This window comes from Polychytrium aggregatum, assembly GCF_025602895.1.
Source record: "Polychytrium aggregatum strain JEL109 chromosome Unknown BJ171scaffold_45, whole genome shotgun sequence".
Classification (NCBI taxonomy): Eukaryota; Fungi; Chytridiomycota; class Chytridiomycetes; order Polychytriales; genus Polychytrium; species Polychytrium aggregatum.
In genome coordinates, this window is record NW_026516247.1 from 159499 (window position 1) to 184083 (window position 24585).

General features: G+C 56.9%; 8 protein-coding genes across 8 annotated transcripts; 3 read left to right on the top strand and 5 right to left on the bottom strand.

Moving 5' to 3' along the window:
* Positions 1 to 89: 89 nt before the first annotated feature.
* Positions 90 to 1712, bottom strand: BJ171DRAFT_224968 (cytochrome b5-like heme/steroid binding domain-containing protein). Its single transcript, XM_053106527.1, has 6 exons — positions 1705 to 1712; positions 893 to 1597; positions 730 to 812; positions 602 to 647; positions 408 to 521; positions 90 to 293 (listed from the first exon to the last, which is right to left on the bottom strand). The coding sequence occupies exons 2-6, from the start codon at positions 1427 to 1429 to the stop codon at positions 183 to 185; spliced, it is 891 nt and encodes a 296-aa protein (XP_052962937.1). The 5' UTR covers positions 1430 to 1597; positions 1705 to 1712; the 3' UTR covers positions 90 to 182.
* On the bottom strand, positions 1370 to 2642 carry BJ171DRAFT_520438 (uncharacterized protein). The gene is made up of 5 exons (XM_053112438.1): positions 2426 to 2642; positions 2341 to 2353; positions 1868 to 2115; positions 1705 to 1729; positions 1370 to 1597 (listed from the first exon to the last, which is right to left on the bottom strand). The coding sequence occupies exons 1-5, from the start codon at positions 2438 to 2440 to the stop codon at positions 1458 to 1460; spliced, it is 441 nt and encodes a 146-aa protein (XP_052962938.1). The 5' UTR covers positions 2441 to 2642; the 3' UTR covers positions 1370 to 1457.
* Positions 2643 to 2970: 328 nt separating this feature from the next.
* Positions 2971 to 4685, top strand: BJ171DRAFT_520441 (HIT-like protein). The gene is made up of 8 exons (XM_053112439.1): positions 2971 to 3108; positions 3236 to 3344; positions 3581 to 3690; positions 3849 to 3867; positions 3978 to 3986; positions 4078 to 4102; positions 4271 to 4390; positions 4529 to 4685. The coding sequence occupies exons 1-7, from the start codon at positions 2980 to 2982 to the stop codon at positions 4383 to 4385; spliced, it is 516 nt and encodes a 171-aa protein (XP_052962939.1). The 5' UTR covers positions 2971 to 2979; the 3' UTR covers positions 4386 to 4390; positions 4529 to 4685.
* Positions 4686 to 5108: 423 nt separating this feature from the next.
* BJ171DRAFT_585795 (uncharacterized protein) lies at positions 5109 to 6087 on the top strand (the record flags this gene model as incomplete). The annotated part of the gene is made up of 4 exons (XM_053114383.1): positions 5109 to 5211; positions 5439 to 5531; positions 5699 to 5807; positions 5982 to 6087. The coding sequence occupies 4 exons, from the start codon at positions 5109 to 5111 to the stop codon at positions 6085 to 6087; spliced, it is 411 nt and encodes a 136-aa protein (XP_052962940.1).
* Positions 6088 to 6393: 306 nt separating this feature from the next.
* Positions 6394 to 10859, bottom strand: BJ171DRAFT_632865 (WD40-repeat-containing domain protein; the record flags this gene model as incomplete). The annotated part of the gene is made up of 4 exons (XM_053115658.1): positions 6394 to 8315; positions 8508 to 10055; positions 10388 to 10765; positions 10848 to 10859. 4 exons carry the CDS (start codon positions 10857 to 10859, stop codon positions 6714 to 6716), a joined length of 3540 nt encoding a protein of 1179 aa, XP_052962941.1. The 3' UTR covers positions 6394 to 6713.
* Positions 10860 to 14912: 4053 nt separating this feature from the next.
* On the top strand, positions 14913 to 18299 carry BJ171DRAFT_602263 (uncharacterized protein). The gene is made up of 2 exons (XM_053115143.1): positions 14913 to 16548; positions 16629 to 18299. The coding sequence occupies exons 1-2, from the start codon at positions 14976 to 14978 to the stop codon at positions 18107 to 18109; spliced, it is 3054 nt and encodes a 1017-aa protein (XP_052962942.1). The 5' UTR covers positions 14913 to 14975; the 3' UTR covers positions 18110 to 18299.
* Positions 18288 to 19434, bottom strand: BJ171DRAFT_559421 (uncharacterized protein; the record flags this gene model as incomplete). Its single annotated transcript, XM_053113207.1, has 5 exons — positions 18288 to 18387; positions 18551 to 18624; positions 18771 to 18938; positions 19085 to 19216; positions 19357 to 19434. 5 exons carry the CDS (start codon positions 19432 to 19434, stop codon positions 18288 to 18290), a joined length of 552 nt encoding a protein of 183 aa, XP_052962943.1.
* Positions 19435 to 20326: 892 nt separating this feature from the next.
* BJ171DRAFT_225190 (uncharacterized protein) lies at positions 20327 to 23518 on the bottom strand. Its single transcript, XM_053106528.1, has 10 exons — positions 23253 to 23518; positions 23020 to 23095; positions 22704 to 22877; positions 22374 to 22486; positions 22100 to 22288; positions 21836 to 21985; positions 21377 to 21550; positions 20927 to 21102; positions 20533 to 20672; positions 20327 to 20357 (listed from the first exon to the last, which is right to left on the bottom strand). Exons 1-9 carry the CDS (start codon positions 23364 to 23366, stop codon positions 20633 to 20635), a joined length of 1206 nt encoding a protein of 401 aa, XP_052962944.1. The 5' UTR covers positions 23367 to 23518; the 3' UTR covers positions 20327 to 20357; positions 20533 to 20632.
* Between the last annotated feature and the right edge of the window lie 1067 nt (positions 23519 to 24585).

Here is a 24585-nt window from a genome sequence, read left to right on the forward strand (position 1 = left end):
ATCCCGGCTGGCCGCTAAAGCACGGGGGATGCTGATGAATACTGCCACTTTGAGCGGCGTGTATTGGCCAACGATGGTGCGTCGAGATGCTGCCGGGCCATGTCCGTGCTGCCACTCGCTCCTCATCAACTACAGTGGATGACAACAGGCCCAAAGCCCCCGTTCGAACAAGCCGGCGTGCCTCAGCAGGGTTCTGGAAGCGGTGCGTCCTCGGGAATCGGATCGTGGATCACTTCGCCGACGTAAAAGTACTTTTCATGCGTTTCGTAGAAATCGGCCCATCCGTCGATCGACTGAAGCCACGTCGAGCAGATGCAACCCGGCGAGCCAGCAGCATTAGTCGAGCGACGCAGACGAGGCAGATATCGACGCAATGCCCAGAGCAATGCATACAGCAGATGGCGCACCTTAATCTCGCCCTCGGTGAGTCCACGGACGTCATGCGTAAGATGCGTCTTGAAGCATCCGGTGACGTATGCTCTTGAGGCGTCGACGCCGGCAAAGAACGAATAGCCACCGCCCTGGTTGAGGGAAGACTCAGTCGGGCTTTCCTGAACCAGGCACAGCCGGGCCGAGAGCGCCAGAGTCGACAGAAACTCACCTTGCCGTAATACTGCTGGCCGGCCGTGACGTCAAAGACCTTGCCTCTGGGGAGAATAGCAGCCGATCATCAATACAACACAGGCATCGAGCTACAGCCCCTCCCAGCCAGCCCGATTGCTGCCTTACCTGATGGCGATATAGACGGGCTTGTCGGGATCGCTGCCGTCGTACTGGGCGAGCTCTTCGGGAGTGAATTTGCGTGTGGGTCGCTACAGCAGCGAGCGAGCAGTGTTAGGCAGAGGCGACCGATGATCGACGTAGTTTCATTGGGAGATGCATCTCGACGCACCCACGACAGGATGCGGCAGGCCGTACCGGAAGGAAGTGGTGGACGTTGGGCAGCTTCTGGCCAAAGGTGTAGGTGCCGGTGGTGACCTTGGAGACGGACAGAGCAAAGCCCACGGCGCCGACGAGGTAGACCAGGGCCCAGCCGACGGCCGCAAGGCAGGATGTCTTGCGGATGCCCTTGCTTTTGGCGGAGGGGTCGCTGGCATGCTTGCCCTTGGACGACACGGCGGGATCGGCCGCGGGGGCCGGCTTTCTCTGCTTCAGGTCGGACATGGCTGGCTGGCGGTGGTGCTTGGTTGCGGTGTGGTGTGGCTGCGGCTGCGGTTATGGCGATGATGGGATGGGATGGTGCTGGGTGCGATGAGGGGAGAAAGGTGCAATCGCCAAAGGCCAAAGCCAAAGCCAAGTGCGTGCTGGCGCAATCAGCGCCAACAGCCAACACAACCGCTGCCGATGCAGCTGCCCTTTGGTCTCGAAAAGATCTGTCTGGTGCGGTCGCATGCAGGCCTTTATTTCGGATGCTGGGACGCAGGGCCATCAGCCAGACACTCTCGTATTCCGGCCGCTCAATTGGACTCGTAGATGCGCTTGATCTCGGGGTCGTCAACGAGGTCGACGGGGGCAAATCCTTTCGAGTTCTTGATGGACCGATCGGCGCCCCGCTCGAGAAGCAGCTTGACCAGCTCGCGGGCACCCAAGAATGTGGCTGCAGATACAAATGCCCGGCGACGAGAGTGTCAGGGTGCGATGCGGCTTTGCACACCGCCCGACGGCTCTCCTCCTGCTGTGTTTGCTTGCCGATGGAGTACTCACCCAGATGGAGCGCTGTGTTGCCGCCCTGTGGGTCCGTCAAAATCGAACAGCGATGCATGTGAGAAGCCAGCGGCGAGGAAGCGGATGCAAACGACTGCCCCCGCAGACCAGATCCACCAGCAATCGGCAACGGGCAGCGCATATCGCTCCAGCATCAACCGACCCCGAACGCGACGTCAATATCGTCCTTCAGCGTTCGCTCGACAATGTCCTTTGCAATTGCATCCTGGCCGCACATGAGCGCCCACTGCAGAGCAGTAATGCTGCCGAGATAAGCTCCCAGGAACTTGTACGCGTCCAGCTCCAGCTCGGCGTCGAACTTGATGGTGGGATCTCGGTGCTTGGCCGATGTGAGAGACTTGTCGTTGAGGAGGATGTTCCGGACGTCGTCGGCACGGTTCTGCTTTATCGCTGCAGATAGGGAGAGGCGTTAGATCCCAGTCGTGCGTCGAGCATGAAGCGAGTGCGATATGCAGGCCGTGTGATGGAACATGCAAAATGCGTCTATCTGGACAGCAAGTGGTTGCGTCGTGGCTGGAGCGGATCGCGAGAACGCAACAGATCGCAGGAAGACCGATGTGGAAGATGAGAGGGCAGGGAAGGCATCGGAAATGCTATGCTCGCCGTCTGGACTACCTTCAAACAGCACCTGTGTTGGGAGCAGAGTATTGGCGTTAGTACAGCCTCGTCTGGCGGACAAAGTTGCTGAACGAGTACCTACTTCTATGGAGGCCATGGCGGCAGAGACCGAGTTGGATGATCAGCAGATGGCCTCGGAGATGCTCCCGAGACAGATGCAGTGCAAGCGCTTGGATGGGTGCCGACGGCGACAGCAGCGACGCTGTGCTCTTGGCAGCAGACCAATCAGCCCCGAGCGATAACTGCCGACGACGATGAGCAGCGGCGGTGATTGTGCGGCCTTCCCGCCAATTCCGAGTGCTGCGGGGGGGGGAGAGCGGACGGGCGACGGACACGAAGGCATCGTGTGGGGGTTGATTTAGGATTGATATCATATTTGGTACTGATATCATATTTGGTACTGATATTGTATTTGGTACTGATATCGTATTTGGTACTGATATCATATCTGGGATTAACATCAAGCACCAACCCCATAACCAATCCAATAACCAACCTGGCAAGCGCCCGTCCCCACGAGACCATGTGCCGCCGTGCTCCGAGCACTCCAGCGCTCCTCCGAACACTCCAGCGCTCCTCCGAACACTCCAGCGCTCTGCAATGCGCTCGGCAATGTGCTCTCCGATGCACCTGGCGATGCGCCCGTCGGTCCTTCAAGGGGCAGTCGCGGCGCCAGCAAGCCTCTCCTCTTTGTCCCCGATCTGCCTTCCAATCCGCGCAACATCAGCCATGAGCCATCTCACCGCCAACTGCATCTTCTGCAAGGTCGGCCACTCCCCGGCTGCGTCGCATCGTCGTCGGACTGTCGTCGGACTGTCGTCGCATCGTCGCTGCGGGGCCCGTCTTGCTGTTGCTGCCTCTCACCCTTTCCCTCCTCTCTCCTGGCCACCAGATCATCCAAGGTGCCATCCCCTCCCATAAGATCCTCGAGACCGAGCTGACCTACGCCTTCCTGGACATCAACCCCATCAGCACCGGCCATGTCCTTGTGATCCCCAAGTGTCCGTATCCTCTTGTCGTGTTGCTTTCCTGCCATGGCACTCGTCTGCATCAGACCCCTCGCTGATCCGGCTGGTCCTTTTGCCTCTGGCCCACCCCGATGGCCCCGATGGCCCCGATGGCCCCGATGGCCCCGATGGCCCCGATGGCCCCGATGGCCCCGATGGCCCCGATGGCCCCGATGGCCCCGATGGCCCTGATGACCCCGACTGGTCCTGCCACCGGCTTGGTTCTGCAGACCACGCCCAGTTCTTCCACCAGGTGCCCGAGGCCCACCTCGCTGACCTGCTCCCTGCTGCCCAGAGGATCGTCAAGGCCCTCGGCCCTGCCCAGTACAACCTGCTCCAGGTATGTCGATCGATGCACCACCAGCCGGTGGCGCTCTCAGGAACGGCATGCCAGAGCTCTGGCTCTGGGTGTTCAGTTCAAGCCAATGCACCTAGACCCGATTTCTTGGCGGCAGTGGACGCTAATGCAATCTGCACATACCCTCCCCCTGTATCCAGAACAACGGCCGCCTCGCTCGTAAGTTGCACTGATTTCCATATGTCGGGTCCGCGCTTGATCCTGCGGTCGTCTCTGACAAGCCTCTGTTCTGTTTCCTGCCCTCGGCAACTCTTCATGGCGATACACAGACCAAGCTGGTAAGTAGGCGCATATGGGCTCTGCATACGAGCGTCGATCTCAGGGCTGCACAGGCTTCGGCTGACCCCTGCTTGCTTCATCTATCCGCAGTGGACCATGTTCATTTCCACATCATGTAAGCGCATCCCACTGTCTTGGCAAAGTAGCAGCGCAGACTTGCGAAACGGGGCTGCATGTTAGATTGCCGATCGATTGTCCGTCGCTCTCTGGCGGTCCGCTTGACTTCCCAAGGTGTGTTTTTGAGTCTTACGTTTTGCTGATCTGCCACCCACCTTTCCAACAGTCCCAAGACTGAGACTGAAGGCCTCGGTATCCAGTGGCCCATGAAGAGCCCTACCCAGGAGGAGCTTGCCGCCATCAAGGCCCAGATTGTCTCCAAGCTCGAGGAGAGCAAGTAGGAAAGGTTGTGGTCGTGCTTCATCTCGCCAGCATGGTTCGCTCCTGCTCAAAGTGATCTTGTTGGGCCACATCGTGTGGATGCCGACTCTCACTGTCCCACAACTGAAGCTGAAACTAACTCATATCCGCCCCATTCCGCCAGCGATGCGCTTCCTGCAGTGCTAGGCGGCTCAAATCAAGATCCTGCCCGTCGTGTGCCCTCCCTTTGAGGTCTCAATCGACAGCGCGATCGAAATCCGTCTCTGTAATAAACACCCTCCACCGGATGGATCATCGAATATACCGCACAGTCACCTGTATAGCCCACTCAGCCCGATAGTCTCCAGGGTTCGGGATGCTAGCGAGGGATGGCATCTGGACCTGTCTGTGGACAATGCCATTCATCTGGAGCTCACCATGCGACTGCTTGGTCGGCGAGGCGGGGTGGTGCATCTGAGAAGACGAACAGAAAGCGGGGACTGTGATTGCTGAAATGGCGGGCTGTTGGTCTGGGCCCATGAAGAGCGAGGGCACTCGGCCGAGCACGCCTTCGGTCTTGCATCGGGAAGTGCATACGTGAAAGATGCCTGGGAACCAGTCGATAAAGATAGTACGCGGCATTTGCGCATGCTTCCATGACTTGTGGCTGCTCGCCGATGCTGTTCGCTTCAGCATTGGATGCAGACACGCCTGCAAGCAGCTTTCTGACGGCGCATGGATCCTAACCAGCAATCCCGTTCCCCATGCCGCAGCACTCGTCTCTGCCCCTGCAGATCGCGATTTACTTCAACCAGATATTCGCCATAGTATATCTGGTCGTGGCGCTGGGATTCCAGATCTACAAAGGTGAGGCTGCTGCAGACCCACGACCGCGAGTTGCATAGATCGTAGTCGGCAATGTGATGGATCGGTACAAGCACGCTCGTCGCACTGCGTTGCCATCACCTGTGTGCGTTGCTTTGCGAGCTGGACATTGTATCTTCACGCACGATCCTCGTCCCGGGCTGCATTCGCTCGGTCCTGAGGGCAGATTCTCACACAGCGACGGGCCCCATTGCTGTTTCTCGCGTCAGGGTATCGTCTGCCGTATCCATCGTCGGTTCTGGGTCTGGAGATATTTGGGCTATTTGCACTCACGGGCCTGGAGCTGGCTCGGCTTTCGTTCGGTATGCTACATCTAGATGGATCAAAGTCGCTTCTCGGTGAAGGGGGGATGGGCCCCGCTGACTGCACTGGTTCTTCGCACCGCTCTCTTGGTGCAGACTGGCAAGTGCAGCGACTGAGCACTGCCATGTCCTCTTGCTGATGCTTGCTTGACTACGGTCGCCTCCAGGATCAAGGGGAAACAAAACCGAGGAGCCGATTCCCCTGATGGTGTTTCTCGGGATGACGCCCGTGGCCATGTGTGGTTTTTTGTTTTACTTTCTCTGGCAAGCCTATGTGTAAGTGTCTCAAGCCAGCCCAGCGCCGAGCTCGATTTCCCACACGCGGGACAGACGTTTGCATGAATGTGAATGTGAATATGAATGTGAATACGAGGCAGAATCGGTGCTGCTCACGGCTGCCACGACTGCAACTCGAGATGGCAGCTGACACTCGCTTCACCACTCCGCCAGACTTATATTCGATGTGGCCCTCAACTCCGTCATGCTCGCGTTCCTGGCTGTCGAATTCTTTGTTGGCATTTGGGAGGCCTCGATTCTGAATCAGCAGTATCGCTGACGGACAGCGCCAGTCTGCACACTCTTGTGCCAATTGTGTATACGAGAAGCTAAATCAACACATGGATCCACTTATTCCTTCATATCCACTCTTGGCGTGAGATTGCTCGGCCAAGCGCCTGTCCAGTCTTGCGCGTTTGCAAGATTGAGAGCCCAGAACGAAACCAGGGCAGCGGGGATGAACGAGTCGCCCCAGTGTCTGGGTCTGGAGCCCAGCGTGTCAATCGATGTCGCATGGCACTCTTGCCCAGACTCAGCCCTTCCAACCACAGCGAGCATCCGTGCAAGCATGACAAAAGTCCGTGCGGCGACCAGTGTGCAAGTGCGCAACGCAGCCCGAACACGGGAAACAGTCGAGGGAATGCCATCACTTGAGTGGCTCTTGCTGGACACATGCAAGACGGCACAACACAGTGCACAGGCAATCGAGAGATTCAGATATTGAGTAAAACCGAATGCAACCGTCACCGCCACGACAGCGTTGTGCGCTTGTGGGGGTCGAAACAGAGAGGCAGCAAGGCAGAGAAACAGAGAAGCAGAAAGCAAGGCAGCAAGGCAGAAAGCACCTATCGCTGACGCTGCACCGTCGTGACCATACCGGCGGGTGATGGGTCAGACCTCCATGCGCTATTCCATTTCCATCGGCGAGCGGCAAAACGGACAGGTTCCCTTCTGGAGGACCTGATAGCACCATTCGTCCGAGAGAAAGAAGCGCTGGCACACGGCACACATCACCACTCGGGTCTCTGACCGCGCCATGCGATAGTACTCGTTTCTGATGCTGGCCTTGCCCCACTTCCGGATAAAGACCGAGTGGCGGTCCAGCTTCATGAGAGCCGTGCGGTTGAGCCGAGTTGGCATGTACACTGGATTGAGCCCTGCACCACCGGCCAGCCGAGAGCTATAGTCCTCGTCGCCAGACTCTTTGAGCAGAATCTCGGTGAGAGTATTGCCGTCCTCGCTGCGAGCATAGCTGTCGTAGGGCTTCTCGGACTCGATCAACTCCAGGGCTTCCTTCTCCGAGATGTCGGGGTCAAAGAGAAACTGAACCAGCGGCAAGTTGCAGTACGAGTAGTGCGAGTGAATCATAGGCTCCATGCAGTTGATGCAAAAGTCGCCCTTGAGATTAAAGTACGGATTGACGCTCGAGCACTGGAAGCACGACGGCAGGTGCTCCTCGTTGTCGACGAAGGGCTTGGCTCGGATAATGAGTGTGCCAACGTCGATGGCATCGGCCCACGGCTCGGGCACCCGGAGTGCCTGCATCTTCTCGTATGCATATCGCGCAAACTTGAATGTGCCTAGGCTTTGCGAGATCTTGGTGATGGCATAGAGGACGTACACTCTCGACAGGCCCCTGGGCAGCACCGGGTTCTTGTTGAAGAAGTGCAGGATAAACTTGGCCATGCACAGGATCGACTCGGGCAGATGCGAGGTGAAAGGCTCGTCAATGTAGCGCTGCACAAAGTAGTAGGCGTAGTAGACGTCGGCCAGCTCCTGATACCGATAGAAGGCCACGACATCCTGGCGCTGCTTGAAGCCCAGCTCGTTGTACTCGACATTGGCGGGGATCTGCTCGAGCGTCTCCATCGCCAGCATCCAGTAGTAATATGCGACATCGTCAAACTGCTTCTCGACGATGGCGTTGCGGGTCAGCTTCTCGAGCACCAGCACGGCCTCGGCAGCGCGCCCAGCCTTGCGGTAGTTGAGCTGTGCCTCGATGTATCGGCCGTTGGCGGCGAGCCAATTGGCGTAGGGCAGATAGATTTGCTCGTTGAACTCGGGGTGGGTCTCGGCCAGACGGAAGGCCTCGTCCCAGTGCTGAAGCTCGATGTGGAGGTTCAACAGATGGCCAATGTCCCCCATCTTGACGAGAGTCTCGGCCGCGTAGGCGTGGTGGTTGTGCTTGCGGAAAAAGTGTACGCAGCGGCTCAGGCTCTTGGTTTCGGCCTTGTTGAGACGACGGACGACCTCGATGAGCTTGTCGAGCCAGCCATTGGGTCCGAGGATGTTGATGGCCTGGATGTAGTCGCCGACTTCGATATAGGTGGTCGCCGCGGCGAGCAGATTGTTTTGGTCCTGCTGCATTTGCGCCTTTCGCTTGAGGATCTCCTCTCGGTTGGTGTTGGTTTCCTCGGCGATCTGGGTGGCGTACTCCCACATGTTGAGCTCGGTGTACATCTCGATGGCCTTTTGTGGATTCCCACCGCGCTTGAAGAGCCTTGCAGCCTGGACCGGAGCATATGAGTGAGGGGAGAGGGAGGAAGGGAGGGAGAAGGAGAGGGGAACGACATGGCCTGGTGAACTCAAGTTTACCTTCAACAAGCCGCATGCTTCTCCATACTTTGGATGGCCGCGTGATTTCGTTGTGGCCTGTCCATGCTCATATTAAACCAGCAGTTGCTGTCGACATCAACCTACCTCGTGGTACCTGCCGCTGTAGGCCATGATCTCTCCCATCCAGATATCCTGCACCGCCGTGCCGTCGCTTTTGGTTCGCTCGATTTGCCCAATCAGATCAATGTACTGCAGATCCCTGATGCGCGTGAAAGACTTTCGGGCCACCTCAAGCTGCATGTTCTCCAGGGCCTCCATGGCGAGACGTTTCCAGTCGCTTTCGCTCACGCCCAGGCACGCAACTCGGTAGCCCTGCACATAGTCCTTCTTTTCGATGTACCGCTCCAACGAGGTCGAGTGCGGCACATCGATCGTGGACATGGAGTAGCTGTGCAGACAAAAGACTTTGGAGCCCTTGAAGCCCACGACAAAGCCCTGCATCTTCTGTTGGTGTGGGGCAAAGTTGTTTGCCTTGATGTTGAGCACGCCATTGCCGGAGAAGCACAGCATATCTTCCATCTCAGAGTTCCAGGCCACGCTGTTGGCGTTGGGCTCCTGGTAGAGCAGCTCCTTTGTTTTGGTGCTGTAGACGAGGCAGGTGTTGTGCTCGTCGACGATGGCCAGCTTGGTGCGGCCCATGCTGAGATCGAGGCACCGAATCGAGGTCGATTGCTTGATGAACGGGATCGGGAAGGGGTTGTCGATGAAGATCTGCAGGATCTGTCCGTTCTTAAGTCCGATCTGCAGACCCTCTCGACCGGGCGGGCCGCCAATGACCTTGATGTACCGGATGAGTGCATCCAAGGTCCACTCACGCTCTTTCTCGCCGAGAAAGTTGTACATTTGCAGCTTCTTTTCGAGACACAGGATGATGTGCTGGGAGGTCACGACCAGGAGGTTGCAGTCGAGCTTCTTCTGCAGCTTCTCCTTGATGCGGTAGTGCATGTCCGTGGCGTCGTCGTGGAAGACCTCGTAAATGATCACCCGGTCGGGGAGCTGCACCGCAAGCCTGTCTTTATAGACAGCTATCTTCTTTACAAAATCACGGCACTTGATGCGAGCGCGCTGCTCGGTCGACAGGTGCTGGATGACCACGTCGGTCATGTTTTCACGGTAGGCATATCGATCATGGTAGAGCCCGTGGACGGTATTGAAGAGGATCTGGAAGACCGCTATCGTTCCGTCGTGGCAGCCCACAGCGACATAGTTCTGCTGCGGCTTGACCTTGCAGCACCAGACCCAGTTCTCACGCTCACAGACGACGCCGAGCCGGATGCCCTCGCTCGTCCACAAGGTTGCCTTGCGGTCAGACCCGCCCATGACGACATACTCGCCGCTTGGGAAGAACGAGACACAGCACGGATCGTAGTTGAGGTTGCGGTCCTTGCCGATTTGGCGGCCGTTTGCCTGGAAGAACGACAGCTTTTGGCTCCAGTCGGCGACCGCCAGGACCTCATAGTCACGATCGGCGCTGGGGCAAAATGCCAACGACCAAATGGGCGATGTGCCGCGCTCGATCCGGACCTTTTCGTCGCCGTTCTTGTTTCGGATCGAGACATTGCCGTTGAACATGCCCAGAGCAAAGCACTGGCCGTCGCTTGTCCAAGAGACCGCCAGGATGCGCGAAGAGACCTTGTGCGTGAACAACGAAGGACATGAGTGAGTGTGCAAGTGTGCAAGTGTGCAAGTGTACTGGTGTGCAAGTGCGCAAGTGTCGAGCGATGCCGTAAAGCGCTGTTGTCGTGGAAGTGCGATTATGGACCCGAGTCGAATGTCATTGGCGCGGAAAGCTAGATGACAGGCCTCTGTGCGGAAGCGATGCTGATTTGGGCAGCGTCGACATCAAAGAGCGCATCTGACGCTGCCGCCGCCCGCTATCCGAGGGAAGAGCGCCTGATCTCTGCATCCTCATATTTTGGTCATTCTCCTCGCCACCATTCTCATACCCACACTCGGCAGCTCACCTTATATTTCGAGACTGACTTTTGCTCAGGCGACCACAGCCCAAAGTCCGAGGTCGAGCACGACACGACCATGCTCGATGCCGGATTGCACGCGACGGCCTGAATCGGGTCGTTGTGGGAAAACTTGAGGACGCCCTCGAGTTTGGGGCTCCAGATGATGACCTGCTTGTCGGCGCCGCCAGACACGAAACGCTTGCCATCTGGAGCATAGTCGACGCAGTAGACGGTGTCCTTGTGAGCCTTGAGGGCCTGGATCAGCTCCCCAGACATGGAATCGTAGACGAGCACCTCGTGCCCTGCTGCGGCGATGATCTGGGTGCCATCAGGACGAAAGGTCAAATCGTAGATGGGCTGCGATGATCCGGTGCGGTCTTGGACCTGCGATGGTGTTGGGCATAACGGGCAGGGGGAGAAGACGAGCCAGAGTGTGAGAAGGCAAGCGAGACGGGGCAGCGTTGACCATCTTGGTCATGGCGATTTCGTTCTGGCTGGATCTCGCGTCACAATCCGTGAGCCCAACGAACGGAGGGAAAAGTGGGCGTGCAGGATTGCCAACTACAGGGCAGCCAGCACAGCAAGAGTGTCTCAAGCGAACCTTATCAGACCACGTCGGGACGGTACGCATCTCTGGCGCAAGATATAGACGCGGGAATGGTGCTGGTGCAGAGGCCGATGCGGACGAAAACGGCCGAGTGGGACTGGAGATCGAATCGCCGACAGACGCAGACGTAGAGGCAGACGCAGACGAAGAGATGTGTATTGAAGCGAGAGGGCGCAAAGAGGGAGCAGTCAGAGAGGCGGCGGCGGCAGATCCTGGGTCGTATTGGCGGGCACAGCAGAGAGTATAGGAGGCCGGCATCCACTCAACCAGGCTCAGGAAGCGAGGTCCAATTTGGCGCTCTGGTCCACTCCGGCGGAGGTCGAGACGCAACCATACTTGAATATGCGAGAAACAGCCACGATGTATTCTCACAACCAATGCAATAGATCGCGACACTCGGCGGATTCAACCAGGCCTGGTTGTGGTAAGGCTCAAGCGCCTCGCTTGCGGAACCACTTGAAGAGCCCCTGGAGTTTGGAAGCCTCGAGTATCTTCAGTTCCCCTTTGGCTTTTCTGGCTTCTCCTTCAGCCTGTCTTGCTGCTTCAGCCTGTCTTGCTGCTTCAGCCTGTCTTGCTGCTTCAGCCTGTCTTGCTGCTTCAATCTCTCGGACTTGCTCTTCATAGAGGGCTGTTGCGGCAGTTCGAGCTTGTTTGTAGGATGCGATGTGCGCGTGGATCTCGGGAGTGTCGAGATGGATGGGCTAATGTGGTGGAGATGTTAGCATGAGTCGCGGAAAGCAGAATGATGATGTGAACTTACCGTGACAATAGTAGGGCGGAGTGGAATGGCGCTGCTGAACAGGACGAGTGCACCCGATGGAGTGAAGAGGTGGAAGCTCCAATCGCCAAAGAGGGCCAGTGGGATCATGGCAGCGTTCTTGCCATGACGGATCCACGGGGACTGTCCGCTATCACTCCCAACCCACTCGGATGAACCAGGTGGAGCGAACGCATCGACAAAGTTGCGGGGAGATTCGTTGGAACGAACAAATGTGTCGCCTGCACGGACCCAGATGATTTCTGCGTCGGAATAATCACGGGACTTGATCGAGTTGCCATCGGGAGAGATCGTTACAAAGTTGACTTGGTTTAAGTGTCCGTCAAGAGTCTGGTTCACCTGGCCCGTGGTAGTATCCCACACTTTGATGGCCTTGTCTTTAGAACCAGAGACAATCCACTTGCCATCAGGTGAGATTGCGACCGAGTTGACCCAACTGGTGTGTCCCTTGAGGGTGTGCTTCAGCCGGCCAGTGGCGGCATCCCACATCTTGATGGTGCTGTCACCAGAACCAGAGACGACCCACCTGCCATCCGGTGAGATTACCACTGAGCGCACATAGCCTGTGTGTCCCTCGAGGGTGTGTTTCACTTGGCCCGTGGTGGCATCCCATACCTTGATGGTCTTGTCCACCGAGCCAGAGACAATCCACTTGCCATCAGGTGAGATCGCCACGGAGAACACACTGGCTGTATGTCCCTCGAGAGTGTGCTTCAACTGGCCAGTGGTGGCATCCCACATCTTGATGGTGCTGTCACCAGAACCAGAGACGACCCACCTGCCATCCGGTGAGATTACCACTGAGCGCACATAGCCTGTATGTCCCTCGAGAGTGTGTTTCACTTGGCCCGTGGTGGCATCCCACATCTTGATGGTGCTGTCACCAGAACCAGAGACGATCCACCTGCCATCGGGTGAGATTGCCACTGAGCGCACATAGCCTGTGTGTCCCTCGAGGGTGTGCTTCACTTGGCCCGTGGTGGCATCCCATACCTTGATGGTCTTGTCCACCGAGCCAGAGACAATCCACTTGCCATCAGGTGAGATCACGACAGAATTGACGCCGTCCGTGTGTCCCTCGAGAGTGTGCTTCAACTGGCCAGTGGTGGCATCCCACACCTTGATTGTATTGTCGCCGGAACCGGAGGCAATCCACTTGCCATCGGGTGAGATCGCCACGGAGCGCACTTCTCTTGTGTGTCCAAAGAGGATGTCCTTCAACTGGCCTGTGGTGGCATCCCACACCTTGATGGTCTCGTCCCAAGAGCCAGAGACAATCCACTTGCCATCGGGTGAGATCGCCACGGAGGTCACCCTGTCTGTGTGTCCCTCGAGGGTGTGCTTCAACTGACCTGTGGTGGCATCCCACACCTTGATGGTCTCGTCCCAAGAGCCAGAGACAATCCACTTGCCATCGGGTGAGATTGCCACAGAATTCACCCGGTTCTTGTGATCGGCAAGCGTCATCTCACACGGATCCCAGGTGGGTGCTGGACCGCAAGTGACCAGGAACGGGATCTTGTCCTCGAGCTGGGTGGCATATGTCTTGTAGATCGCCGTCTCCTTCGGTGTGAATGCATACCCCGAGTTGTACACCTGTGGCGCACTCTTGATGATCGGATAGGCAAACTCGCGGATGAATCGATACGTGTCCTTGACCAGTTCCTTCGTGGTGTCGTCGACGATGGTGCTGGGTGCCTTGGCGATCACTCCTCGCAGCACAGCCAGTTGCTCGATGATCGGCTTGACCACATGTGTGAGCGACCCACACTCGAGCCAGAAGAACACATGAGTCTTGACGAACCGAGTGAGCACCGCTGCCACATCGACCATCTCGGCCGACTGCCAAATCGGACTCGACTCGGCCTCTCCTTCCACACACCACACAAAGTGTGTGATCCAGTGCGCGACGCTGTATCGCAGCGACGGTGTGATCTTGACTGCGACCCTGTCCTCGAGGTCTGGGATCTTGTCGTGAAAGTCGTAGATATCGCAGATGTTGATCACTGGCTCGTGCGAGAGGATCACTCCGAGACATCCCTTGGCAAACACCGTGTGGAACGAGTCCGACACATGCCACGGATGGCCAGTCGATGCGTCGCCGAGGAGATAGTCCGCCACCGACTTGTGGTTGAACTTGACCTCGGTGTTGGTGGACTGGCTGTCTCGGGGACCCAATCCATTAGCGCCAGGATCGAGGACCAGACTGAGGCTCGTGAGACACTCGCGAACGACGCCGATCTCGAGTCCAAACACATCGGCGATTATCTGTGGGGTCAGGATCGACTGGGCCGTGGCAATCGCCGACACCACCGTGACCAGCTCGGCCGGGTGGCTCGACTGCGAGTGGATCTTGGCGAATGCTTGGGTGCAGTACTCTATTGGATTCTCGCAGCTTTGAGGGATAGGGAGACAAAACTGGACTCGTGGCTCGTACTGATCTTGCTTCGGCTGGGCGGCGACGTGCACGGCGTCCTCCCGTCGCTCAATTGCATTGGAAGCTTCGTGGATTCCGGTGGAAAGACGAGAAGGAACAACAGAGCTGCGCGAATGACCAGGCATTCTCAGCCCAGAAACCGAGGAAGACGCCGCGAAGGCACTGGGTGCATACGATGGGATTGAGCTCATATGGCTTGTAATCGATCTTTCATTTGCATCGTTGAAGAAAGGGGCAGCATATTGTATGACCGGCTCGGCTAACGATCGCTCACTTGGAAGCAGTGGGTAGCTTCCTGGTTGGTTGCTTGGCGGAAGATACGGCAGTGCATCATATGGCTGACGATATTGAGGAGGAAATGGCGGTAGGTCGTCGGGTTCAAGATATTTCGGAAGATACGATGATGGATACGAGAGCGGATATTGCGGGGCAGTTGGTGGGTCGGTTGGTGGATCATTCGACGGATTGGCTGGCGTGGAATATCGAAACGACACAGGACTGAGTTCAAGCACATTGCTCATGTCCTCCTCAGCCAGAGCAGCTGTCATGTTCGGACGGAGAATGCCGACAAGGCAGATGAGGCAAGGAGAACGCAGATGAGGCAAGGAGATGCGACAGGATTGGGGCAGGCGAGGCAAGGTGGCCATGACCAAGAGGCGATGTCAAGGACATCGATGTGCTCCGCCACCCGCACCAGTTCGTCTCCATCATCGTGGCCAGCCTCTCTGCCCGCTTGCTCGGCCATCGCCAGTCCAACGATACCCATCCGGCCATGTTGACCGCCACCAGCAGCCGGCTCTACGCCTGCAACAACCACGGCCCCGACCACGACCTGTTCCTCTCGTACCGGGTCGCCACCGATGCAGACACCGCCAGGGAACTCAAGCAGATGCTCTCCTTGGCTGCCCTCCGTCGATACGGCAAACCGCTTGCTGTCTTCCACGATGTCGACTGCCTCGTCGACGCCCGCGACTGGCGAGACGGCTTTCTTGGTGCCCTCCCCAAGAGCAAGGTCGTTATCCTCCTCCTCAGCCAGGCTTCGATGGACCTGATGAAGGACAAGGTCCTCTCGAGCCAGGAGGACAATGTCGTCCTCGAAATCAAGACCGCCCTCGACCTCAAGGATGCCAATCCCGCTCTGCCTGTCCTTCCCCTTGGAATCGCCACCAAGGAGACCAAGGACGGCGTCGATGTCTTCACTCCCTTCCTACCGCACAAGGTGTCTCTCCCCGACGACCCGGCCTTTGCCTCGGTCAAGGAAACCCTCGGCAGAATGAACCAGATCCAGATGTTTGGCATTCGTCCCGACCAGATGCACCAGCGAGTCTATCGCATCCTCAACCTGCTCCACCCCGTGCAAGTCGATTCCGCCACCAAAATCGCACTCTACGACTCGCTCTTCTGCGACTCCAAGTTCCGAGTCGATCCCGCCCACCTCGACACCTTGCTCAAGCAGCTCACCCTGACTGGCCGCGCCGTCATCTCGGGCATGGGCGGCATGGGCAAGTCCGTCCTGGCCCTCCAGATTCTCCATTTCATGATGGGCACCCTCGACGTCAGCAACAAGGACGACCTCAAAACCGTCAAAGACGAGACCATCGGCATCAAGCCGCAGTACAACCAAGTCTTTTGGATCAACTGCTCGACCGAGTCGACTGCCCTCGATGGGCTGTGCGAACTGTTTGATGGTGTCGAGCCAGAGAAGGTCAAGAAGCATGCCGCCAAGTTCCTCGCCAACACTCACGGCTATCTCCTGGTGCTCGACAATGTCGACGACATCAGCGTGGTCGACTCTGTGTTTGAGCACTCCAAGTCGGTCGGGTTCAGCGGCGATGTGGTGGTGACGACCCGGCTGGCCTCGCTGCCTCCCGGTGCATTCGCCAGTGCTCTCAAAGCCAAGAACCCTGGATACAGACACGACCCACTCCGCCTGGGTAACTGGGACGATGCAACCACGCTCGATTACATCCAGAAGATCTCTCCAATCTTCTCTGAAAAGGTAGGGGCGGACGCAACAAATGAGACGCTGAAGCGAATCATGACCAAGATCGACGGATATCCGCTCGTTATTCAGACATTCATGACCTTCTACGAGAACAACGAGGTGCCGCTGTCCGAGATCGAGCGGCTGTTCTCCAAGGTCCTCGAGGAGCAGGAAGGCGAGGACGAGACTCGGTCGTCGCTCAAGGTGATTGTGGATCTGTCGCTGGACTCGATTATGAAGCGAGGGAATGAAGGCATCGAGGCAGCCAGGCTGTTCGGTGCCCTCAGTCTGGTGGCGCCGACCAACATCCAGTTCGAGTTGATCAAGGAGATCGTGCAGAAGATGGAGCTCAAGACCGATGGTGAGTTGTGCTGCGTGGAGATGCACACAGGATGCGACTGAGCACCGCGGCTGCGTGTTGCTGACATTGTCTCATCACAGTGACTGATCTGATCAAGATGGTGATCCAAAGCGGCCTTCTCCGAAGCGGAGCCGAAGGGCTGTACTCGACCCACTCGCTCACCCAGCAGTTAGCTCGAAGCTACATCAGTCAACACGGAGAGCTGAGGGTCGAGGACATTGAGGATGCCACGGGCGGGGCACTGCTTCAGTTGACCGTATCGCTGCTTGCAGATGCCTATCCCTATGCCGGGCATCTTGACCGCTTTGCATCGCTGGCGGTTCCAGATCGATACACAAAGTATCTCCACCAAGCGACTATCTACCGCATTGCATCCATGGCAGAGACCCGTGGCTTCTTTGGCAAGGCAAGAGATGTCTACGAGCCGTACGTTGACCGATGCGCCGAGTTTTACGGCAGACGCCAGCACCCAGAAGTTGCCACTGCAATGCACTATCTCGGCGATGTCGTGTATTACCAGGGTGACTACGGGTCTGCCTCCAAGCACTACGAGGAGGCACTCGGCATCTTCAACGAGATCTATGGTCCGCACCGTTATCTGCCGGCTGCCACTACGATCCAAAATATGGGCAATGTCGCGTACAAACAGGGTGACTACGAAACGGCCCTTGCGTATTTCAAAGAGGCCCAAGAGTTCTTCATCGAGATGTACGGCACTCGCGAACATGCCAATGTCGCCGCCACGAACTATTCTCTCGGCCAAGTCGCCAACTCACAGGGCCACTACGAGGCCGCACAGGCCTACTATCAAGAGGCGCTGGAGATCGAATCCAAGGTATATGGCGGCCGGGACCATCCCGAGGTGGCTACCACGATCCGTCAGTTGGGCAGTGTGGCCAATGCCCAGGGCAACTACGATGCCGCACTGGCATACTACCAAGAGGTCCTTGCCACGTACACGAAGGCGTACGGCACACGAGAGCACCCTTCAGTTGCCACCACGCTCTTTGAGATGGGTAATGTTGCGTTTTCGCAGGACAATATCGAGGCCGCCTTCGCATACTACCAAGAGGCCCTCGACATCAAGACCAAGGCGTACGGCACACGCAAACACCCTGAAGTCGGCATAATCATCCACCGCCTGGGTAAAGTCGTGCAGTCTCGAGGCGACTATGATCAAGCCGAGGCACTGTACCAGGAGGCTCTCAGTATTGGACTCGAAGCGTTCAAGTCTCGGATCCACGAGCATGTTGCACTTGTCCTTGATGCCTCGGGGACGCTAAAGTGCCTCCAAGGCGAGTTGGCCGAGGCCCAGAGTCTTCTCCAGGAGGCCCTTGACATCTTCACCCAGGTGTACAAAACACGCAAGCACCCCGATGTTGCAACAACTCTCCGCAATCTGGGCGATGTGGCGCTTGCCCAGGGCGACGTTGCCAACGCGCTCGCACTGTACCAAGAGGCGCTGGCCATCTGGACTGAGGCCATCAGAAACCCAAACCACAAGGACATTGTTGCTGTCCTTGGAAGCATTGCTACCGTCGAGAACAAAGCCCGCGAGTAGCCTCAAATCGCCAGAAACATGTCGGATCCTGTCTTCACCCAGCCCGTCCAGCGCATTCCAGCGACACATTGCGACCAGCACCCGCTGTCGATTTCAGTGGTGCCATGCATTCTCGGCCAAGGTGGCTGGGTTTCGCGAGCAGATCCCGCTGGTGTCAATGCCGAATAAAACGATTGTATTACAAGTAAACTTCCCGAATGTCCTGATGGGCAAAAGTCAGCCCGCACGTTGGACACTTGCGCTGCCGAGAGGCACACATATCATCGATACACCCTTTACTGTTCGAGCGCAGGGGTACAAAGAGGTGACAGAGTGAGCAAATATGGTTCAATTATCGACCGGGCCGCACAGCTTGCCGGCCTGTCAACGAAGCACGCATCCAGCGAGGAAACAGCCCGCTCGTGGATAAACGCCCTTTTGACCAGACACGGCCCCACTTACCAAAACGTATGCATACACTTGAGCAGTGTGTGGCTCTTGAAGTTGGTATTGCAGGAGCTGCACTTGAGCAGAAGCTGTGGGCGACGAGCATGCCGAAGCAAACCGGCGGGTCAGTCCAAGCAAGGTATCGATCCCATGCATTGTGATAATATCGCTGCCGAGAAGAGCAATCGCGAGGAAATGAGGGCCCGCCGAGACGGAAGGTTATGGCGGGACTGACCTTGTAATCCTCAAGCTGCTTCCGCAGAGCCACGTCCGTCTGGCTCTCCTGCTTTTCCATGAGCATCTCGCTCTTTTTCTTGAGAACCTCGACTTGCTCCGCCAGTCGATTCCGCTGATCAGCGTCCTTCTCCATCGACACGGTTTTGTCCTTCAAGAGCCGCAGAGTCTTTTGCGGAGATGCAGTCGCGAAACCACGAGTCAGATATGATGGACTGTCACATTGGCTTGTCCTTGGAGAATCCAGCACACCCTGCGGCCCCCCTCCACCAGCACGATTGTTATGCTGGCACATGCTTCACCGCCCACACCCACCTCGTCTGCGCGGGTCTTTTGTCGCTCATGCTTCTCCTTAAAGTCTTGCAGTGACTGGAGGCTCTCGGCTGCCTTGCGCTTGAGTGTGTCGATCGTAGTCTGTCGAGCAGCCAGCTCTCGCTCAAAGTGTTGCTGCCCAACAGCACCGCCGCGCAGCAGGAATATGACGGCCGCCAAGGATAACGAACATCCGCGTCAGCCATGGTCAGTGCCACAGATAAATGGCTGGGAAACATGCTGAAAGCGAGCCCACAGTGCGCATCGCAACCAACCAATTGTAGGGACAGGTTCTTTTCGCGTTCCTCGAGCTTCCGGATCTGCTCCAGCTGTCGGTCCGACTGCTGTTGCATTGCCTTGCGCATGTGAGACATGACGTTCATCTGCTTGTACTGAGCATTGTACTTTTGCTCCATCCGCAGTTTCTGGGGGCACAATGGCAAGAGCCGGATGTCAGGTTCGAGATAGATACACAGCTGGACAACATCCATTTGGCATCGGCAAGTATCGCTGGCAGATCAAACACGGCCATGCTTGCTCCGGCCCACTTTGGTCGGTGCCATACCTCGGCTGAAAGTCGGCTGATTTGATCCTCCTTCTCGACGAGATTGAGCACCTTTTGCGACTTTTGGTCCTCCAACTGCGTCCACGCCTCACCAATCGTCTTGACTTCCTCCAGCAGGCGGGACTCTGTCTGAGAACGCAAAATGCAAATGTGTTTGAGCATGAGTGGAGCAGGCGGGAGAGTGGATGGACGACGATGTACAGTGTGGTCGGGACAACTAGACCAGCCAGCGATGGACATACCCGCTGGAAGTACTCGCATTTGAGCTCGAGCTCCTTCAGCTTGGCGTGCCGCTCCGATAACTGGGTCGCGAGGTACTTGGCCGTCGGGTGATCGGGCGAGGCTGTGTCCACAGCAGGGTCGGATCCGGACGATTCTAGCAGCTCTGGGCCACATATCGACTCGTACTCTTGGAGGCGCTGCTGCAGACGCGCTAGTTCTTGCTTCAGTGTGCGCTCTGAAAATAGCACCTGAATGGGTCATGTCGTCGCGGGCCAATATGAAAGCAAGTCCGACCGAGCGTTAGCGTTGCGGCTATTGCGCTGGTTGCGGGGCAACCTTATACAGGGTCGCTGTGTCTCGGGAACCCCCAATGACTGAATGCCAGGCAGCCAAAATCGTACCGCTTGCCGATCAAATATCTCATCTGAGGCCGCATCGCGGAATGACTGCACCGTGGTTTCAAGCTCTTTGACCTTGGCATCGGCATCCCTGGGTGATCGATCGGCCGGCACAGAGCACATCAGCGAAACGAATCAGCAACACAAGCCAAGCCTGGCGCTATATCTCTCCCACGCCCTCGTCAGCCCAGTGACTGCTCTTAGACTGTACAGCTGATGCATCGCCCATCACCGTCACATCGGATCGCGCTGCACAGATGACGCACTTGATCTTTTGTCGCAGATCCTCCAGTGGGTTGCCGCTCGGGTTCTCTTCGAAAAACAGCATCAGGGTTCGGTCGCCGGCGTTTGCTGCTATCCCCATCTTCAGCCTCTGTATGTGCAGCTCCAGCGCTTTGATTCGATCCTGCAAGAGCAACGGCATTTCCAGTCTATTAGCCTACCGAATCATGGACGCAGGGAGATGCTGCCTCGGATACATGCGATCCAAGACGCAACATGAGCTTCGAAGCAGCGATGGATGTTGTTCGGCATCGGAGCCTCTCGTCGCTGCCTGCTCCGTCAACAGCGCCTGCTCTTATCAAGTCTCTGGATGGACGGGCTGCCCTGTCTTGGCCAGCATTTTGATGCAGTGGCGTGCCGCATCGATCCGTTACCTGCCGATTATTTGCAATGTGCGAGATTTCGTTGTGCTGGATGATTTCCAACTCGCTCTTGACTTTGTACTGCTCCAGCTCTCGCTGAATCGCATCGCGATTTCCGCGCAAGCGCGTGACTTCATTGTGGATGTTGCGGATCTCATTCTCGAGCATTTTTCGACGGGCGCCTTCCTCGGCCTGTGTACAGTGCCACGACCATCCGTCAAGCGCGCAAGTCCAGCGTCAATAAGGGCTATCACCATTTCCTCGACAGCAACTGCCGTGGGGCGTCCGTTACATCCATCTGCACAGACAAAGGCGCACGGTGAACGATGGCCCTCGTTCTGGGTCACCGGCAAGGTTATCAGCTACCGCGAGGCACGCAGCCTTCTCAGAACGGGATACTGGCGCACCAATAAATGCGAAAGCAGCCAATCCAATCTGATTCAAGTCAATCCAATCTGATTCGCACCTCCAGTTTCTCGATAAACTGGCGCCGTTCGCCGTGTAGCTTCTCAAGCTCGGTCGTCGTTTTCTCGATCCTTTCCTTGAGCAGAACATTGTCGACTCGATAATAGTTAAGCTCCGACTCGATCGTTGCAAAAATCGGGGTGCGGCGAATGTAGTCCTCGGTGATTTCCTGGATCTATGATAGAATGTGGCACAGAGCGTCAGTTGTCTGACAGCCGCTACTCGCTGCTCCGCACAGAGCGTGTGCACGGGCTATTCCGCGATAAACGAGTGTGATGGAGACTCGGTCCAAGATGCACTGATGGCATTGCCAGTGCGGAATCATCGAGGGTCATGCGAGTGTCGCCGAGCTCTGCGGATTCACAGCGATATTTGCAGTTCGGTCTTCGTCTGTAGTGCCACGGACAGCATTTCGCTCGGATATAGCCCACAGCGACAAGGAGCCGGATCGGTTGCCCACCTGTGCCTTCCAAGTATCCAGTTCGGTCGCAAGCTGCATCTTTTCGTTGCGAAGAGCCTCGATCTCGGCTAGCCGCGACTCAGCAAGAACAGTGTTGGTGATGACCTCCTTGGACTCGGTCACAGCAGGCTCCCCGCCAGTTTGATCCGTCTGTGTGCGGTAACGATGCCGGATGAAATCCAGGAGGGTCCGCGGTGTTACAGGTGGCTCAAAGTTGTGGCCGCTGAGGCATATGAGAGGCACGACGTCCCGCCGACAACGTACCTTGCCTAACTTTTGTACTTCGGCACTATAGGCGTCCTTTGACGGCCCATTGGTCACCTTGGATCCCATTTTGGCTTTCTCGACTAACCTCTCGGCCGCAACAAGCTTCTCACTCAGCGATTCAACCGACGCCTCGAGCTCGCTGCGCCGTTTTTTGTTGATTGCAAGCTTGGTAGTGAGTGTTGCTGCCTGCAGAAAATATGTGCATCATCAGCAATCAATGCATTGGCCTAAGCACACGGCCACGCAATCGTCCGGAGGTTCTCGGATGTACCTCTTTCTGAGACTTGGACAGGTTCAGTTGATGCGAGTCCACCAACTTCCTTAGCCGATCGTTTTCTTCTCTCAGAGCCGCGATATCGGAGCCTTCTGTCGACGTTTTTGAGGCTGGGATGCAAGCGGCGAAGGGACACTCAAGTGCATCAGACGGGGCACGCATCTGTAGTCTCCATGAATGACTCGAATGATTGCCCAGGTCGCATCCGGAGCGTCGATACCACTGCAGCGCGTTGGTGTCTACAGCGACAGAAACCGCCAAAGCGGTACAGCATGCGTCCATGGACGCCTCCAGCAATGTGGTGATCGTGGCGTCATCGAAGCTCACCATTCTGCGAACTTAATGAGGTCGCCAGCGCCTGGACTTTCCGCAGCAAATGGCCGAGATTGACTTTGGTCGCTTTCCACCGTTCCCGCGACTTGGTCTCGACCAGATCCGGAGGCTGCTTCTGAGTCGATGCGTTCAGGATATGCTCCAGGAGACTTGTGAAATCGGGCGTTCCTGAATCCAGCAGACATGTTAGGAAGACGGCGGCGATGGCGACGGTGGTGATGCCGTGCTCGGGACAGTCCACGCGGTGTGCCTGGTCTGCCGATGGTGCGGCGTCGCGCCGACTGTGCATTGCATGCTGTCCAAAACGCACGTTCGAGGATGCTTTCGTCCAGCGGCCCGCCAAAATCTTGCGCCCGTATTGTTAGCAGATTGATGTCCTCGGTGACCTGGTTCCCAGATCGATGAGGCAGAGCGGTGAGTAGGAGAATGGGCGAGTGGGATGCCGGCGGACCAGCTCGACGATACGAGAGGACGAGGAGAGGACCAGATGCCAGCGTTGAATCCAGTGATCGCGACAACGCCTGGGCAGAGAGGCAAGCCTACCTCGTTCCAGTAATGATTGATAATTTGGACACTCTTCCGAAGGTTATTAACATTGCTTTCCAGCTCATCAATACGCTCGCTGCCGGCCAGCCAGAGGGTTTTGTATTCTTTCATGCGCAGATAGATGGCCTGTTTCTGGAAGGTTTCTAGCGGGTCCTGTGAGCAGATGGAGGCGGTGCGAATGCACAGGGAAGAACAGATCACGGACCGATTAGGCTCCTACAGATGCTAGTGCTTTTACGGATCCCTTCGGTTCCGCTTTGGGCCCATGTTAGATATAGATCTCGTGTGAGTCGCAGGATGCCGGCTGATGTGGGGCTGGATGCAGCCGATTGGCGACGGACAAAGGCAGCGCCAGCGAGGAGTGGCTGACAGGAGGAGATTGAAGGATGCAAAGTAACAGAGGCAGGAGCGACAGATGATCATCGGTTGGATGAGGATACGGCGAGTAGGATCACGCCGGTGGACGGGTGGACGAGTGGACACACTGATCAGGCCGCTGGATGGCGAGATGACAGCCAAACGGCGGCGCGATTGGAGATGGTGCGGGAGCCAAAGGAAACGAGCGAGGCGCCGGACAGAGACAGACCTCGTCGACATCGATGTGATTAGCGAGCACGGAAGCGGGTCCCTCGCTCGAGGGCGACGAGCTCGGGTGCATGCCGGGGGGGTTGAGAATCTGGCGTTTGGAGGGCTCCTGGGAAGGCAGATCAGTGGGATCGAGCAGTCGCTTTTTGCGTGGCTGGTCATTCTCGCCCTTCTGAGTGGAATCGGCCATTGATGGGGCGGAGAGGACATATAATCTGGGGGCAGACTCGAGCAGCAGGGGGGCCACGGCGACGGCCGATGGAGGCGAAAGAGGGATCAAGCGCAAGTGCGGGAGGAACCGGTCGCTGGCCTGGGAAAAAAAGAAGAGGAGAGAAGCGTGTGTGTGTGTGCCGGGCGGATTCTGTGCAACTGTGTCGGTGCAGACATGCGGGCGGAGTTGTGATGTTGAGACGGTGCGGTGATGATAGGGACGGTGATGTGTGATGTGTGATGTGTGATGTGTGATGTGTGATGTGTGATGTGTGATGTGTGATGTGTGATGTGTGATGTGTGATGTGTGATGTGTGATGTGTGATGTGTGATGTGTTTGATATGTGATGTGTGATGTGTTTGATATGTGCAGTGATGATATGATGTGTGTTGGCAAGTGACTTCACATCATTCAGGCGAAAGCCAGACTTGTCGCCATGATGCATTCCCAGCGACACGAGTGTGTATTTGAGATCCAGAGAATAGCAGCTCAAGTTGATAGCACCGTACTGCTGTTCTGGACATGCACCAACGA

Coding starts and splice junctions, on each gene's coding strand:
- BJ171DRAFT_224968 (XM_053106527.1), bottom strand. CDS start 1,429: ATGGCCCTGCGTCCCAGCATCCGAAATAAAGGCCTGCATGCGACCGCA. Junction 648..729: donor CCCGTCTATATCGCCATCAG/GTAAGGCAGCAA, acceptor TATTCTCCCCAG/AGGCAAGGTCTTTGACGTCA. Junction 522..601: donor GCCAGCAGTATTACGGCAAG/GTGAGTTTCTGT, acceptor TCCCTCAACCAG/GGCGGTGGCTATTCGTTCTT.
- BJ171DRAFT_520438 (XM_053112438.1), bottom strand. Junction 1,730..1,867: donor ATATTGACGTCGCGTTCGGG/GTCGGTTGATGC, acceptor ACGGACCCACAG/GGCGGCAACACAGCGCTCCA. Junction 1,598..1,704: donor CAACACAGCGCTCCATCTGG/GTGAGTACTCCA, acceptor TTGTATCTGCAG/CCACATTCTTGGGTGCCCGC.
- BJ171DRAFT_520441 (XM_053112439.1), top strand. CDS start 2,980: ATGCGCCCGTCGGTCCTTCAAGGGGCAGTCGCGGCGCCAGCAAGCCTC. Junction 3,109..3,235: donor CCAACTGCATCTTCTGCAAG/GTCGGCCACTCC, acceptor CCTGGCCACCAG/ATCATCCAAGGTGCCATCCC. Junction 3,345..3,580: donor TGTCCTTGTGATCCCCAAGT/GTCCGTATCCTC, acceptor TTGGTTCTGCAG/ACCACGCCCAGTTCTTCCAC.
- BJ171DRAFT_602263 (XM_053115143.1), top strand. CDS start 14,976: ATGTTGACCGCCACCAGCAGCCGGCTCTACGCCTGCAACAACCACGGC. Junction 16,549..16,628: donor GATGGAGCTCAAGACCGATG/GTGAGTTGTGCT, acceptor GTCTCATCACAG/TGACTGATCTGATCAAGATG.
- BJ171DRAFT_225190 (XM_053106528.1), bottom strand. CDS start 23,366: ATGAAAGAATACAAAACCCTCTGGCTGGCCGGCAGCGAGCGTATTGAT. Junction 23,096..23,252: donor TCAATCATTACTGGAACGAG/GTAGGCTTGCCT, acceptor TCTGGGAACCAG/GTCACCGAGGACATCAATCT. Junction 22,289..22,373: donor TGTCCAAGTCTCAGAAAGAG/GTACATCCGAGA, acceptor TATTTTCTGCAG/GCAGCAACACTCACTACCAA.